Source organism: Tursiops truncatus, chromosome 13 (assembly GCF_011762595.2).
Source record: "Tursiops truncatus isolate mTurTru1 chromosome 13, mTurTru1.mat.Y, whole genome shotgun sequence".
Taxonomy (NCBI): Eukaryota; Metazoa; Chordata; class Mammalia; order Artiodactyla; family Delphinidae; genus Tursiops; species Tursiops truncatus.
The window spans coordinates 32,107,981-32,125,224 of NC_047046.1; the positions used below are offsets into that span (position 1 = coordinate 32,107,981).

The following is a 17,244-nucleotide window of genomic DNA, read 5'->3' on the forward strand; positions in this document are numbered from 1 at the left end:
GTTTCGGGGCTGTATAGGCAGAGGGAGGGAGCAGGGCAGCACAGTCAGCTCTGACAGGCATCTTGAAATCATTCATGTGGTGGTCTGATCAGCATCATCTTGGTTGTTTTAAGTACAGTTAATCTTTAGTTCCAAGGTTTGTTCCCATTTCTTTGAGGCCAGTTCTCGGAATTGTGTGAAGCGGAGCAGCTTATGTCACAGCTTCAGTTTGGTCATCATGTCGTCATCCTCCTCCACCTGGTGGGGCTTCAGTATCTGCAAAACAGCTCACAGGGGATGGCTCAGAATATTATCTATAGCCCTTAAGGAGGAACTGAAGGTCCTTGACTGTGCTTAATGACTAAGCTATTATTATTTGGGCTCCTTTTTTTTTTTTTGCGGTACGCGGGCCTCTCACCGCTGTGGCCTCTCCCGTTGCGGAGCACGGGCTCCAGACGCACAGGCTCAGCGGCCATGGCTCACGGGCCCAGCCGGTCTGCGGCATGTGGGATCCTCCCGGACCAGGGCACAAACCCGTGGCCCCTGCATCGGCAGGCGGACTCTCAACCACTGCGCCACCAGGGAAGCCCTATTTGGTCTCCTTTAACTGTTTTCCTCTGCTTCTGCATTTTCTCACTTCTCTGATTAAACTTATTCTTTGCCTAGAGTTTTGCCACAAACAAAAGGCAGGCTGAGGACATGGGGGGGCAAGGACCTGCCCAAGATCCTGCTCAGTGTCACACATTTATCTGTTTTCATGGCAACTTTGTAAGCTTTTGTCAGTGGTTTCAGTTTCATAGTTGAAGAACTGAGGTATAGAGAGGTCAGGTCATGGGCCCTGGACCTCTCACGTGGCGGGCTGGGGGTTTGGGAGGACGCCTTGTTAGCTGGTCTCTAGAACTCCCTTGCCCTTTCTCCTTCACCACCCTGCGTGAGGTCTGATGCACATGGGCTTCTGATGGTAATGGAAGGAAAGCTTTCAGGAACACAGGAGAGGGAGAGGTCAATCCTAACCTCATACATGGGTGTCTTCACATTGGAAGCCGTGTTTGCATTAGTCTTTGAAGGATGTGAGAAATGGGGTGGAAGAGAATATTCTGCAGAAGGAACAGTATGCACGAAAGTAAGATGGCAGGAAGTTCCTGGCAAATTTAGGAATTATCGGTGTTATGAGCAGCGTGCTGGGCTGCAGGGTAGGGGTTGGGGGAGGGGGAAGAGGAGGTGAGAAGTGACATAGAACATTAGGCTCACACTGATTAGTGATTTGTAAATGTTTTTACTTTATTTAAAATATGAAATAATTTTTAAGATTCAGAAGAGTCACGATAACAAAAAAAAAAATCCTCCTCCTTTGCCAAAACATTTGAGATTAAGTTGCCAAGATGCACGCTTTGCCCGTCACCCAATAATGTCCTTTATGAAAAAAACAAATAAGCAAACAGAAAAACAGATTTAATCCAGGCTCACAGGTTGTGCTTACTTTTCATGTCTCTTTAGTGTCCCTCAATCTGCAGTGGTTCTTCAGTCTTGGCCTTGACTCTTAAGAACTTGACACTTTGGTGGAGTACAGGCCGGTTGTTTTGTAACATGCTTCTCACCTTGGGCTTGTCTGATGTAGTGGATGTGGCTTCTGCACCTGGGGAGGAGTGTCCCAGAAGCATTGCTCAGTTCTCACGGCATCCGCTCAGGTGGTGCACGATTTCACGGCCCCTTTGCTGTCGACATTGACCTCGGTCACTTGATTACAGTGGTGTGTGGCAAGCTTCTCCACTGGAAAATTACTCTTTTTCCTTTTGTGGTTAAGATGTATTTGCTGGAGAGTGACTTGAGATTATGGAAGTACTCTGTTCCTCATCAAACTGTCACCCGCTGGTTTTTAGCATCTGTTGATGTTCATGAGATGAATTAGTTACTAATGTGATACTTGCCAAATGGTGCTTTTCTAATTTCATTATTCCTTCTATATTTATTAGTTGACTTGTGCTCCCCATGATTTATTTATTCAGTTTTTATAATCTGTTACTATCATTATGTAGGACCTTAGTCGGGGGAGGGTGGGATGGAAAGGCTGGTGAGCAGCCTTTCTTGACCTCAAGGAGCTGACAGTCTACTGGGGACTGTTTGGTGAGTTTATGAATATTGTTATAGATGATAGCAGTGAAATTAGTCAGAGGTAACACCTGGCCAGAAAGGGAAAGACGTGCTTCACTGAGAAGATTATCTGAAGGTGTACTGCCCCATAACAAATTACCGTGAAGTCTGTGGCTTAAAGCAGTGCAGGTTTCCTATCTTACCGTTCTGGAAGGCAGGAGTCCAAAATGGATTTCACTTCAGTTCTGGGATATTTATGAGGAATTAGTAAGATGGGTAGATCAAGGCCATTTTATGAAAGATCTTTAAAAGCTGGAGTGAGGAGTTTATAGTCAAATCTCTGATGTAACTATGGTTAAGCATTTATTTGGCAATAGTAGGCCAGATTAGAAAGGAGGCTGGGACGACCACTAGGGAGATTCACTGTACGTGAAAATAAGGAACGTGGGCCTTAACCAGTGCTGTGGGTCTGGGGCTGGGGAGGGGTAAGGCTCTTTAGCATTGCTGCTTACTTGATTGGGCAGGTGACTGACTAAGCAGACCTACAGGAGCGCTTTATTCAGAGATTCTTGTGGTCTGCAGGGCTCTGGGAATTGATGGGCCACGGAAATAAATTGGGTTCCTGACCTAGCAAGGCTCTCTTTTCTTGTAAATATTGTGTTCTACAGTAAATGCATTTTAATGCAATAGCAAAAAGCCTTCCAAAGCAGAAAAAGAATTAACGTGCATAGTTTGCTAACTGCGGGACAGCTTTCTGTGGCCATTTGGTACAAGGTGCCATACTGTTTTATGTTATTGTTTCTGCGCCTCAGGTGGGCGGCACGTGGGATCTTCCCGGACCAGGGCTCAAACCCGTGTCTCCTGCATTGGCAGGCGGATTCTTAACCACTGTGCCACCAGGGAAGTCCCTGGAAATAATTTTTAAGCATTAGGTAAATACTTCTAGATTACTCTCCACATAGTTTTATAGTTTTTTTCTTCCAACAACAATATTAGAAAATTCAGACATTAAAAAGAAAGAAAAAAAAAAGGAACAAGACCAGATCTCTCAAAATATAGGCACAAATTTTCTGTGAAGATCTTAAAATTTGTTTTTTTGCTGTTGAGTTGTATGAGTTCTTTATATATTTTTAGATATTAACCCCTTATCAGATAAATGATTTGCAAACATTTTCTCTCATTCAGTAGGTTGTCTTCTCATTTTGTTGATAGTTTTCTTTGCTGTGCATAAGCATTTTAGTTTGATATAGTCCCACTCATTTATTTTTGCTTTCGTTGCCTTTGCTTTTTGTATCAAATCCAGAAAATCATCACCAGGACCAATGTCAAGGAGCTTACTGCCTATGTTTTCTTCTAGGAGTTTTAAGGTTTCAGGTCTTAGCATTCATGTCTTTAATCAGCTTTCCAGGGTTCTATAATGTAAATTAACTTGCTCCCTACTGGCATTTCTCTGTAACAGATTTATGTTTTTCATTCTTAGTTACTGAATGTTAAATCAGTTTTCATTCACTTATTTCCTTTTCACACTTCCAGAAATTTTTGTTGACAGTTCTCATCTGCTTTTGGCTTTTTACCTGTTGTCATTGTGACTTTATGTCCTTGTATTAGTTTTATTAAATTTTTTTGTATATCCTACATTTTATTTATACTTTCTTTTTATGTTCATTTCTCCTTCCACCCGAGTTACTCTCCCCAAGTAGGTATTGGGTTGGCCAAAAACTCTGTTCGGGTTTTTCTGTAAGATGTTACAAAAACCCTAGCGAATTTTTTGGCCAACCCCATAGCAATTGGTGGTAATCCCTCCATGTTAATTACCATGAGCTAACTAGCATATCAAACCACTTCATAAATTTTAGTGCCTTAACACATTAAGAATTGATTTCTTGCTCCTGTCATAGTACAGTAATGGTTGATAGGGGTTAGTTCTGTTCCATTTAATTACTCTGGGATTGGGGCTCCCCCAGGTCCTTGGGAATCTTTCTGTCTGACCTGAGATTGGAAAGAGGACTGATGGTTACACATGAGAGGGGTTTGGCGCCAAACTCAGAAGTAGCTTGTTACAATCATTTCTACCCACATGCATTGGCCAGAACTGTTACATAACTGCATTCAAATGCACGGGAGTAAAGGAAATGTAGTTCAGCTATTTTCCCAAGAGGGAAATGAACAATTAGCCATTCTATGCTATGCGTATTTTGCTAATTCCCATATCATTGCATATACACACACATATGCACACTCAGACACTCGTATGTTCATGAACCCATGTCTTTTTTTAGATTATTGCTTGTGCTATAAAAATGGGCTTATATTATGTACATCTTTTTCCATCTTTTTTTATGTTGCTCAGCTATGTCTCATGGCAAATCTCTTCCAACTCATTTGTTATATAGTTCTAATTCTTTATAAAGCCTACATAATATTCCACGATGTGTTGTATCAAAATTAATTCAGTATTTTCTCTGTTGATAAGTGTTCATTTAAAGATGCCTTTATTGATACTTCGGTGGCATTTAGAAGTGAGCAGAGCTAAATGTTCTACATTTTTAAGTTGGAAGTCTAGCACTCAAACTTGTTGTGAACAAATGCTAAATGCAAGTTTATTTTCAGAAATAAAGCTATAATGATTGATAATTTGGGAATGATGGAATGTCCTTTGTAGAAATAACAGCAGTTTGTTTCTTTAGATTCCCCAGAATCAGTTGGCTGGACATACTTATTAGCAAATATTCTAGATGTTTGAGGAGCACATAGAAATATTTAGCAAGCTATGTTCTGATACCAAATAACTACTTAAGTTTACTTCATAATTTATAAAGCTAAAATTACATTAGCAAAATTTAACAGTATAAATAAATCTTTTATTTAATTGCAGCATTAACTGTTAACTTGTTTTAGGCAAACAAAGAATTACTATATTTTAAATGGCATTGTACTCTTTCCTGTAGATAGATTCTACTGGCATAAGGAAGGTGAGAGTTCAGAGAAAAACTAATTAAGGGCCTGCCAAGAGTGAGGTACCGCTAGAAACTAGTAACAAAGAATGGTAAAGACATAACGTACAGGGGTCATTATGTTAGTCATAGAATATTACTCAGTGAAATATTATGTAGTTAGTGACATTGAGAGAAAAATAGGAGCGAAATAAACAATGTGTTTTTCTATCATGTTAGCTATTGAGAGACAGACAGAGGGAATGAGACAGAGAAAGCGGTGATTAACCCCATCTCGAATGCCTGGGCTGCATTAGGTGCTGTGGGAGCCATGGGCGTTTTGAAGACAAGTCTGCTGGGAGCTTGGCCAGGGTGGTACAGATTGGTTGCTTCCCGTGATCTGTCTTTTCTCAGTCTATGCTGGAAACAGTTCCTCTCAGCCATAATTTGAGCAAAATGAGCTCTTTGACACATGCTTGAGCTACTGCTCGTCCACACTATAGACCCAAGAGTTCTCCGTGTGCTTTAGCATGTGATTGACGACCAAGTAGCAGATCTGATGTCCTGTTATAAATATTAGGGAGTCTAATTTGTATTCTTTGGCCAGAAAGGATATTTTAACTTTAATTGTAATGAGCTGAATGAGAGTCCAGGACTTCTGGCATCTAAGGTACGGTCAATGTGAGGTGAGTTTCGATGTGTCTTTTGAAAACCAAATTGGGGGAACCTGAAGTAGGCGTAACCATGATTGTCCTCACGTCTGGTGGTCAGTGGTGTACAGTGTCTGACCCAGGATGCTTGGTGGTCATGCAGTGTTAGGATGGTTTTCATAACTGGCCCCTCTGTGTGCAGAACCAGAGGGCAGGTCCCAGTCAGTGGTGGCTTTGCTCAGTCTCTACCATTGGGAGGCCCGGAGTCTGGACAAGTCCCTGCTCTGCCTTGTGAGCGCTGCCTGAATCAGTCTCTCAGAATGATGGCGAAACCCACTCAGGCTTCCCTGGTTCCGGTGGTCCGGCCCTCATTGCCTGCTGATGCTGGTGCTTTCTCCTGCCCAGTGTCCGGCAGCCTGCAAAGCATCACTGGGCCTCAGAGCAGCTCTCTGCAGGTCTTGATCTCTGTAAGTTGCAGGTCAGGAGACCTGGGCTCGAGCTTTGGCTTCATTATTAGTTGTCTTGCCTTTGACATGTCACTTAAAATGCCAGGTCTCACTTTCCTCATCAATAAAATGAAGAGTTAGATGAAGAGGACTCTTAAGTCCTTCCAGCATGTATTTATGGTCAATGTTCTGTCCATTCTTCTTGAATCTTCTTGGTAAGACTCTTAGCAGATCCCTGTTTATTGCTGGTTGTTAAACAGCACTATTGTCCATTACTTAAAAATTACTTGTCCTGGGACACCAATGGTTTTTGGTTCCAGAATTGGCCCCTGGTATAACTATTGTTGTCTTGCTTCCATGGGACAGGTTACCCAGACCAGGTAACCTGGTCAGGAACGTAAGGACTTGTGCTATTTATTCATGATCCCGGTTCTTTAGAAGGAAGGATCCGGTGGCAGAATTATGTTTTGATTTAGGCTGTTGTTGTAAGAAGAGCCTGTAACCAGTCTCACCCTTCAGCTGGCCTTTCTTACGTGGAAGGTTGAGGAGTGCTCTTTGCCCGTACAGATGCCTCAAATGAGATGCCTTGCCTGGGCTCTGTCCAGGCTGCAGTGCTGCTTGGGAGCTGAGCCAGGGGTGATTCAGGAGCACCATCCTGTCCTCAGGGTGTCTCAGAATCCCAGCATCGCCAGCGGGAAAGCAGCGTCGTACCAGCTCCAGTCACCGCAGTATTCGATGCAGACTTCTCAGGAAATACATTTCATTCATTTAACAGATATTTACCAAATAGTTATTGCGTGATAATGACAGCACTGTTCTAGGCTCAGAGAAAATAGCAGTGACATGAATAAATTTCTGTCAGAAGGCAGTAATATTCTAATGGGCAAGAGAAACGTGCAAAATATGAATAGTTAGGGGGTCAGTGCTGTGGAGAAGAATAGGGCGAGTGATACGGTGGGGAGGGGCACGGCCTGTCTCAGGAGGTCGTGACACTGGAATAGCAGCTTAGAGGAGGTGGGTATCTGGGGAGTGGGGAGGCGGTGGGGGCGTCTCCTTTGGGGGGAGAGCTTGAGGGGGAGGAGACCGTGGCGTCCGGTGGCAGCAGAGGGGAGGCCGGCTGTGCAGGGCCTGGGGTCGGGTGAGGACCTGCTTCTTTCCTGGGTGATGCAGGCAGCCCTTGGAATGACACGATTTAGGAGTTTTCACTTATGCTTCCCTTGGTTTGGCCTTGAGTTTCCCTGAGTGTGTATCCTCTTTAAGGGCTTTTCTTGACTTTAGATCTCTTGAACTCAAAGCTCTGGAATTGACCTCTGTCCCCCTAGCTTCCTGACACCAGGAAGGAGGCGGGCGTCGCCCTTTCCAGGAGGAGCCCCACGGCTTCTCCGGACGTGGTCCTCAGCCTTCGGAAAGGGCCCCTGAGCCCTAATCTCCTCCGCACGCCATCCCCCTAGGCTGTCATCTGCCCGAGGACCCTTTTCCCCCTCTCTCCCTCTTCTCCCCACGGGGAGGTCCTAAGCACCCGGCTACACCCTGTGTGTGGTCCCTGGTCCCCTCCCTCAGGTCTGCCACACCTGTGCCCGGTTTTCTCCCAGTGTTGCCCTTCCCTGACATTTCAGACTCTAAATAGTGCGGGATGCGGTGGGCTGTGAATAAACGCACTGACACCTGTAGCCCTGTCTCCCGTCCTCCACCCGCATCCCCTCCCCGTGATCCTGAACCTTGGCCTCCAGGGGGAGCTCGCCCCACCGTCCTGAGGCCTGGAGGATGGACGCCCTAGAATACTGGGGGAGCAGTGATGAAGGATGTGGGCAACTGAATGAGACATCACTCTTCAAATCCCATTTCCTCTGCATCCTAACTGTACAACACTGAGTGAACTGCTCAAGCTCCCTGAGCCTCACCTGTAAAATGAGAACAAAAAGGCGTATGTGAGGAATAAATGAATCAGTGTGGGTGGAGCGGGCATTACGGCGTTACCAGTAAATGGAAGCCAGTTAGACAAGGTTTTCTTTTCTTTTTAATAAATTTATTTACTTACTTATGGCTGTGTTGGGTCTTCGTTGCTGCATGCGGGCTTTCTCTAGTTGCAGCGAGCAGGGGCTGCTCTTCATTGCAGTGCGCCGGCTCAGGGCTGGGCCAGGAGGAGGACAGTGGGAATGTGTGGTGTTCACAAGACTCCCGGGGCTGGAAGACACTCTTTTCTTCCTTGGGTTCACTGAACAGGGAAGATAGACCTAATGCATGTGTTTCCTCTTTTTTGCACGTGCATAGCTCATTTCTAGAGAGTCGCACAGAGGCAGTGAGTACTTAAGAATCACTTAAAATAGCCATAGTCTCTTATTTTCACGTATTGATCACGTAAATCAGGGTGGGATTCTCCCTCTCGTAACAGCAGCTGGGTTTCTCGGGGCAGGACTAGCTGCTTCCTGTCTTGTGCACCATGCATTCCTCCCTCAACCCACCACACGCTGGTTTCCTTTGTCACCGTTGCCCTGAATCTGCCGGTCAGGTCCCTGGGCCAGGAACCTGGAGCAGGCAGAGAAGAGCCAATGCTGAAGGGGCAGATTCAGAACCCACGCAGGACTGTGGAGGCCCAGGATACAAGGAATGAGTTTGGACGGTTTTTAAACATATGAGCTATAAAGGTAAATGCAACTGCAGAAATAATTATTGAAACGTAAGTTATGTAACATAACTCACATAGAGAAGGACAATAATCAAAAGATATCCTAGAAGAGTTATTTTAAAAAAAAGTCCAGCTTAAATGTGTTTACAGAAGTTAGATAAAGCAAACCCGTAAATGTAAATGTTTTTTAAAATCCACTTAGGAGGTGTTTAACAGATACACCTGAAACAAAATAATATAAAAGTGATAAAGATGGGCAAAATTTTATCAGACAAACATAAACAGAAAATAACCAAATGGCATACAATTTAATTTTTAGTAAAAAGGAGAATTTGAGGCAAAATGCAATAAATGTGTCCAAAAGGTAAAATTTCTCTATATTAAATAAAAAGTCCAGTTACTATTGAATATTCCATATGCTTTTATATGTTAAACATTATAAGGTCAACGTGTGATGCAAAATACCCCAAGATCCAGCAGTTTTACTCCTGGATGCATTCCAACAGAAATGTATACTTCTGGTTCCTGCAAAAAACACGCTAGAATATTTGTAACAGCACTTTCTGTGATAGCCCCCAAATTAAAACTCCTCAAATGACCATCACCAGTAGAAAGGATGAATAAATTGTGAGGTACCCCTGAATGGAGTACTATGCAGCAGTGAAAATGAACAACCCTCACACAGCAGTCTACAGAACCTTGAAGCCAGACTACTGAGCAAAAGCCCAGGACCACAGATGAGCACAGGCTGTGTGATTCCATTCATACAAGGAGAAAAGGGAATGAGCAGAGCTCATCTCAGAGGGCAGAAGCCAGAACAGGTGGCTCCCTTTGAGGAAAGTGGGGCCGTGACCAGACGGGGGTGGGATGGGGACGGGGTGTCCCATGTTCTGGTTACGTGGGAGAGTTTATGACAATTTCTCAATCTGTCCACTTGATTTGTATATTTTTTAAAAATATATTTTATTTTGGCAAAACATTTAAGTGTGAACAAAAAAATTATCAGAAGTACTGGAAAACTGTACAGAAAATTTATTTGAGAGATTCCTGCATATTGCTTCAGGCTTTTTGCTTAAATAAGAAATAAATAGATTTTTGAGTAATACAGCTATTTAGATTGAATTAATGCATATTGATATTACACCTTAAAACATATCTGTGTGTATGTATTGATATATACTTTAAATACTTTTTAACTGTTGATCCTGTGTTATACCAAGAAGAAATCTTAAAGTCTCCCAAATAGTAATTGTACGGACCATGTGATATTCTGAAACTACCATGTGGTAAACTGGAAATTATTATTAATATTTTAAACAACTTCAAAAATTAACCACTTGGGGGCTTCCCTGGTGGCGCAGTGCTTGAGAGTCCGCCTGCCGATGCAGGGGACACGGGTTTGTGCCCTGGTCTGGGAGGATCCCACATGCCGCGGAGCGGCTGGGCCCGTGAGCCATGGCCTCTGAGCCTGCGCGTCCGGAGCCTGTGCTCCGCAACGGGAGAGGCCACAACAGTGAGAGGCCCGCGTACCGCAAAAAAAAAAAAAAAAAAAAATTAACCACTTGGGCTGTCTCTTAAATGTTTGGCCAATGATTAAATCAAGGTGACAATTACACATTATAATTGTTTTTTAGAAAGTAAAAGTGAGAAAGATAAATATTTCCTAAAAGTTTGTCCAGATGTCTAAAGCTGTATTGAGGGACAGCAGTGGTAAATTCATAGCCTTAAATGCTTATATTATTTTTAAAGAAATAGAAATAATTATGTTTATAATTCAGTTTAGCAAGATAACTATAAAACAAACCTAAGGGAAGTATGAGGAAAGAGGTGATAAGACTAAAAGCAGCAAACGAAATAGTTAGGAGAGACAAAAGAAAACAATAGATCTGATGGGTGAGTCTAAGTACTCATTTCTTGAAAGGGAAAAGAAAACAACACAGTAATATAGACGGACCTCTGGCAAATGTAATTAGGAATAAAATAACACAGCATAAAGAGAAACAAGAAACCCAATTAGACAGAAATATTTAAACATAGCGCGCTTTATATCATGTTATACCAATATATATTTTAAAATTGCAATGATAAATAACAAACCTGGGAAATTGTAATTACAAACATTTAATTATGAGAATAAAACCCTAATCAAAGCAGAATTATTGGAGGAATTGGAAAGATCATCAGTTCATGGAGTGAGGTCAGACAGTGATTGTGAGTTTTCTCAAGCATCTCAAGAGGCCTCCTGGGGGTGGCCTGGCTCTGCCCAGTGCTCAGACCCCCATTCTACCTCGGTTCACCTGCTTACACTCATGGAGTGAATGCATGGACCAGTGAATGCATGCACACGAGCATAGTGGGGGCGAAACAGCCCTCTCAGAGGTTATCACAGACTTACGTTCTTAATAGGGGCTATTGAATAGTGAGCATTCAATTAACTGTGGGCATTATTATTAGCAGATGTCTCATAGTATATGGCAATCGGAATATCAGTGAGTAATCATTTGATATTTATTTATTTTTCAGGTTATCCTGAGCCAGAAAAATTTTCCTGGACAGAATATCTGGAAGCTACTCGAACTAATGCAGTACCTGCCAGAGTTTTTAAAATGGTAAGTTTGGATGTGTAGCACTCCCAGCTTTTTTCAACAGTGTCCGTGTGGAATGGTGCCTTCATTTGGCAATTCAGAATCATTCTAGTTTTCTCCTTTTAAATTCAAGTGTTGTTTCCATGACCAATTTGCTTTGCTTTTCAGTTAAAAATGCAAAGGAGGTGACTCATTTACTGTTGTTCCTATGCACCAGTGCAGGTGACGATTTCCCTCCTTGAAGTCCGGTTGGAAGCCCCCTCAGCCTCTGATGACTGAGCCCTTCCTTTCTGGGTCTGTTGGTCCTCTGAGTGGGAACCCTGAGCTTTCGGTCTCAGGGACTGTTTGACGGTCGATGATGCCGGGATAAAATAGATGGAGTGTATGTAGCCCCTGTGTGTTACCCTTTCACCTATTTTGAGGGAACATTGCTTTTAGCAATTGGTCAGAATACCAACTTGTGAAGTTCAAATTTGTACATACCCATTTATTCCAGGATTAAACCAAGTATAAAGAAAGTGTACTGATAGCATACTTAGAGATACTTATGTTCTAAACCAGTGGTTTTCAAGCTCTGTTCCCTTTCAGCGATGTGTCCCTGACTCATCTTTAATCAGAATGTTATATAGTGAGCTTCTCCATGTGATTTCTTTTACTGAGAGTTTTCTAAAGATCAAAAGGGGTTTAAAACAGAATGCTATTTCATTTTTTAAAACAATTGATTAAAATAGGTCGAATTTGGAGGAAGAGGTATAATCAAATTAAGAGGGCTAGAAGTTGTGGCATGCTAGAAAGCGTTTTAAGAATTGCAAAAATTCAATAAGCAAAAATACCAGCTGCTTGTAGTCTCACTTTCTCTCTTGCTTTATGTCAAAACTTCACTTTACTTTTCCAAGAAGAAAATTACAAGAAAATCATATTGTGAAAAGATTCAGTTAAAAAGGCAACCTCCAGCCTCTGTCACAGGGTTATTAAGGGTTCACCTCAAGCTGTATGTCTTTGGCATCTGCAATATGAAACAATTACCTTTGTTATCAGCATGGTGACCTCGGGGAGAAAAGAAATATGTTCAAGGATCAGAGACCTAATTATAGTCAGTATGCTCCATTTAGTAGACATAATAATGCATTTTAGAAACAAATATGCTTCCACAAAAGCTGGAGAGGAACAAACCAGGTATTGTAGAAAGATTTAACTGTTTTGTAAGTCAGGCATTATCAAAAGTTTTATTTTCCTACTGCCGTTTTCTAGACTTGAGAAATTCAGTACCCTTTCATTTTCAAGAAAGTCAACTGAACACTTTTATGTGTAATAGCTTTCAAAGTGAAACTTTTTGCCATCCTTAAACACTGGCAGAGTTGTCTTTTGACTGATTTTTGGTAAATTTCCTCAGTTTCAATGATTTGGTAAGCCCCAGTGCATTTTTTCCCCACTCCATTTTCCTTAGTGTTTCCTGAGCGTCCATCGTTGTAGACTCCTGGTTCCCAGCATTTTAAGACTTGGAAGAAACCCTAAATTAATGCAGTTTAACATGCTTATGTTAAAGATGAAGCACCAAAAGCACAGATTATGACTTTAAATTACATTGTGGTATGATTTTAAAACATTTAGCTGTTATAATTATGGCAGCTTTTATCTATTTTAAAATTTAAAGGATCATGTTTACCCTTCTAATTCTTTGTTAATTTTGCCTTCTGTGTCTTACACTCCAAAACTGGGCAGTGATAATAGTCAATGATTTCTTAATTTAAAAGGTTAATGTTAGAAAAAAATAACATCTAAACCAATAGTTAAGTTATAATAAGATCCTTTTTTGAACTTGTGACCATTAATGAATTTATGATTTAATCTTTGTCTTTTAGCTATCTTGAAAATTACCAAAATATTCTTTTTCTTCCTGCAGGTTTTTATGAAAATGGATAAAATAGTATGCATGAAGGTCTATGTGCTCTTAAAACTAACTTCCAGTTGTATTAAATATCTGATGTAAAGTTAGAACAGTCATATTTTAGAAAACGTTAGTAGCACATCTGAATTATTGGATTTCGCATAACTTGTTGCTCTTGTAATGTTACAGCGGTTGCCCCATGGTTTTCTCCCGAATATGAAACTTGAAGTCGTGGATAAACGAAACCCCAGGTTAATTCGTGTTGCTACGATTATAGATGTTGATGACCAAAGAATAAAGGTACGCGTTTGGATTAGTACGATATTGTATTGGCGTTTTCCCTACGTTTCCTGTGAGACTGGCTTCAGAGGCTCTGATTTCTTATCTCAGCAGGAGAATCGAACTGGCCTGACTTCACTGCTGGTCACGAGACTCTGGTAGAAGGTCCTCTAGCCAGTGTGTGTGGAAGGGGACTCTGTAGATTAGACACGACTGATTTTCAGAGGGTTCTTACACGTCCCTGTTTGGATTTGCTGTGTAGACGTTATACATTTTGTTCCTTTTTTTAAACAAAGCTTCTTTTTGTTGGTATTATCAGATTTTTCTTGAAACTATTGTCATTAAACACCTTAACAAGACGATTACCTCCTTGTTCTCTCCTATTCAAACAAAAGGTTAGATTTTGAAGTGAAAATTTGATTCACAGATTTCTATACCATCCTTGCTGTGACATCTGGATTTTAAAAATATACACATCTTCAAAATTAAATTATCCTTAAGTGAAAGCCTTTCATTTTTTTCTACAGAAAGCTGAAAGCATCTGTGGAATTCAATAAGTCTTCTACAGCATATGACAGTTCAAAAATTACTTTCCACCCAAGCACAGTTTATTTTCATATTAATAAAAAGATTGAAGCCAACGAATATTTATAGAAATTATTAAGAAAGGTGTATTTAAGTTCGATATACAGTTTGATATAATTTAAAAGAAATCTTGTTTGCTATATGCCTAATTTGAAAACAACTTCTAATTCATCTCATAGAGAATAATCAGTGCGTACATTTTAGTAAAACATAGAGATGCGTATTTGGCCTGGCCGTGGATTACCAAAAGCAGGTATTGGCAATGTCCTGTATTTTTCTGACAAATGAAAACTGTGCTAAACGCTATTCAGGAATAATATGTTATAGGTATGTTCTCCCACATACATTGTTATTAAGGTTTTATTTTAAATTTAATCATATTGCATAAATTCTTATTTGTAGCTTTTTCTTGTTTACTCTTTTTAAAATTTATTTATTTATTTATTTATGGCTGCGTTGGGTCTTCGCTGCTGCGTGTGGGCTTTCTCTAGTTGCGGCGAGCGGGGGCTACTCTTCGTTGTGGTGTGCGGGCTTCTCACTGCGGTGGCTTCTCTTGTTGGGCGGCACAGGCTCTAGGTGCGTGGGCTTCAATAGTTGTGGCACGCAGGCTTAGTGCTCCGTGGCCTGTGGGATCTTCCTGGACCAGAGCTCGAACCCGTGTCCCCTGCGTTGGCAAGCGGATTCTTAACCACTTCACTACCAGGGAAGTCCCTTATTGTTGTTTACTCTTACAGCACTTACTGTGGGATTGATTTTTGGATATCATAATTACTTTATAAATTCAGTAATATTTCATTATTGAAAATGAGCATCAGGTTTTTTCTTTAAATTCTTATTTAACTTTCATTATAAAGTTATTGCATTTATAGGAAAAGCTTAATCTTAATAGTACATAAAATGTTATTTAGAATTTTAATTGACAGATTATTTTCTTGTGGTTCCTAAGATACATACAATAGTATCCAATTTAACGTATTTGTCAGCTTACAGTGTGATCATATTGGTATTGGTATTACCGTAAAATACCATTTGAAAACCTTTAGCTCCTAAAGTAAGTTTAGTATATTCCTTATTTACCATCTCAGCATTGGACTTTAAAAATCTCTTAAGATTTAGCTCATCCTTCCAAAGAAGTATTTCATGTCTCTTCTCCTTATTCTTTTTCTTTCATGGAAATTGCTTTGACCATTACTAGAAGAAAAAGAGTTGAAAAGTATTGGGTACTTTTCACAGGCTTAGAACCCTAAGTGTTACCCCTGTGGTTGTGGGCATAATGGAAACCCCTTTAGGATTTTAGGACTAAATTAAGATGTGAAATGGTGCTTTAGAAAATGTTCAGTGCATAGCTTCCACACACCCTTCCGTCTGCCAGAATGTATCAGTCTTGGAATGATATAGGTGTCTCTGGGCTTGTGGAAAACTTGTGGTCTCCCAAAGAGCCTCTGACCTCCTGCAACACCTGCCGCCATGGCCCCCACCCCGTCCCTCCCCAGGCAGGCCCGCAGCTGGGTAAGTGCTTGTCCTGCCCCATGAGGTGGAGGTGAGGGGATTGTCTGGGGGCTGGCGCAGATGTCTGAATGGAAACAAATTATAGAGAAGGTTCAGAAGCATGGCTTAAAGTTCCATTCATGGGTGTTCCCAGGGAATACAAGGTGTTGAAAATGAGTGTCAGGTTTTTCTCTGAATTCTTGTCTAAGTAGATTGAAGGTAGTGGTGGGGTTATCTTTGCCAGTTGAGAAAGCAATTGACCCTTTCCTGGTCTTCTCTTGGTCGGGGACATCCTTTTGTTCCTTTATTAATGTGTTGGTTATATGGTTCCACAATTTCCTCTTTTAATGTCAGTATCCTTCAAGCACTGTTTTTATCGCTGGCATGTGATAGATGCTTAATGTATGTGTGAATGAGGGAAGGAGTGAAGGATGAGTGGCATGGAATGTACCTTGGCATCCTCCCATTTGAATGAGACAGTTGTGATAGTCACAAAGCACTCTTCGCTCATGCTCAGCTGCTCTCCCGACTCCTCTTCCCTTGGAAATCTAACTCAGCCTCCTGCACAGGAAAGCACCCCAGGTTACACTGGTCAGGTTTGATTCCAGCTCTGACCGTGTTGGTAGCTTGGTAGTTACTCAGCTTATTTGCACTTTCCTCATCTGGAGAGCGATGTGGTTCACAGTGCCCACCTCCCAGGCTGGCTTTGAGCACCTGGATGAAGATGGTATACAAAACTCCTGGAACTGTGCCCTGCTCTTTGTACGGCATCAGCTGGCCGCCGCTGTGGTTATTAGTCAGTGCAGGTGCCCTGGGCTGCGCTCCCGGGGGCCCTGGTTTTCTGTGCTAATGAAGTAATTGTCATCAGTAGAGGGAGAGGAAACAAGCCCAGGCGACTTGGTGAGCAAAGCAGGGAGTCCCCGGGGATGCTAACGGAGCATGTGCGATTGTGCCACGGGCCTGGGTTTGAGTGTTGGGGGCCAGCCTGGTGAACAGCAAGAGCGATCTTAGTGCTGATGGTGATGACGGTGTCAGACACTCTTCTAAGGGCTTTATATACAGTAGTGTATCCTCGCAGCCACTGGGCGACATATAAGGTACTCTTGTACCCATTTTATAGATGAGGAAACTGAAGCTCAGAGAGGTTAAGTAAATGGTCCAAGGTAGCACGCTAGTATATGGGGGAACCAGGCTTTAAACCCTGGGTTTCAAACAGGGTTTTTCAACCCTAGAGCTCATATTCTTCCTGCTCCTACTGTTACGTTCTACTTTTTGTCATAACTACCCCACTTGCTAGAGGGAGAGCAGATGTCTAGGACGGGGAGTGGAGTTCATCTGTAACACCACTCTACTGTGTCTTTTGTGCAGAGCTCACGTTGCCTGTCCTGCCTGGAGGTCTGTGTGGTCCTGGCATTCCATGGCAGAGCACAGCAGACCCGGCAAAGACAGACTTTGTTCTTTTCTGCCACTCCCTGAATATATAGTTGCCCATATGTGCTTGATTAGTTCTGTTTTATAACAGGTTTTTGAAACAAAATTCACATACCGTAAAATGTATTGGTTTTGAGTTCGTTCCCAGAAGTGTGCAACTGTCACCACTATCTAAGTTTATAACATTTTCATCCCCCCCAAAAGAAAGCTCATGTCCATTAGCAATCACTATTCGTTCTACACCTCCACCTTAGCCCCTGATA

At 41.9% G+C, this 17,244-nt stretch overlaps 1 protein-coding gene across 1 annotated transcript in view; it reads left to right on the forward strand.

Moving 5' to 3' along the window:
• The window catches only part of L3MBTL4 (L3MBTL histone methyl-lysine binding protein 4), a 350,477-nt gene that overhangs the window by 123,800 nt on the left and 209,433 nt on the right, over positions 1 to 17,244 (forward strand). Inside the window, exons 11-12 of the mRNA XM_033837582.2 lie at positions 11,249 to 11,334; positions 13,388 to 13,498. Coding sequence (XP_033693473.1) covers positions 11,249 to 11,334; positions 13,388 to 13,498 — 197 coding nt within the window. The remainder of the gene's footprint in view (positions 1 to 11,248; positions 11,335 to 13,387; positions 13,499 to 17,244) is intronic.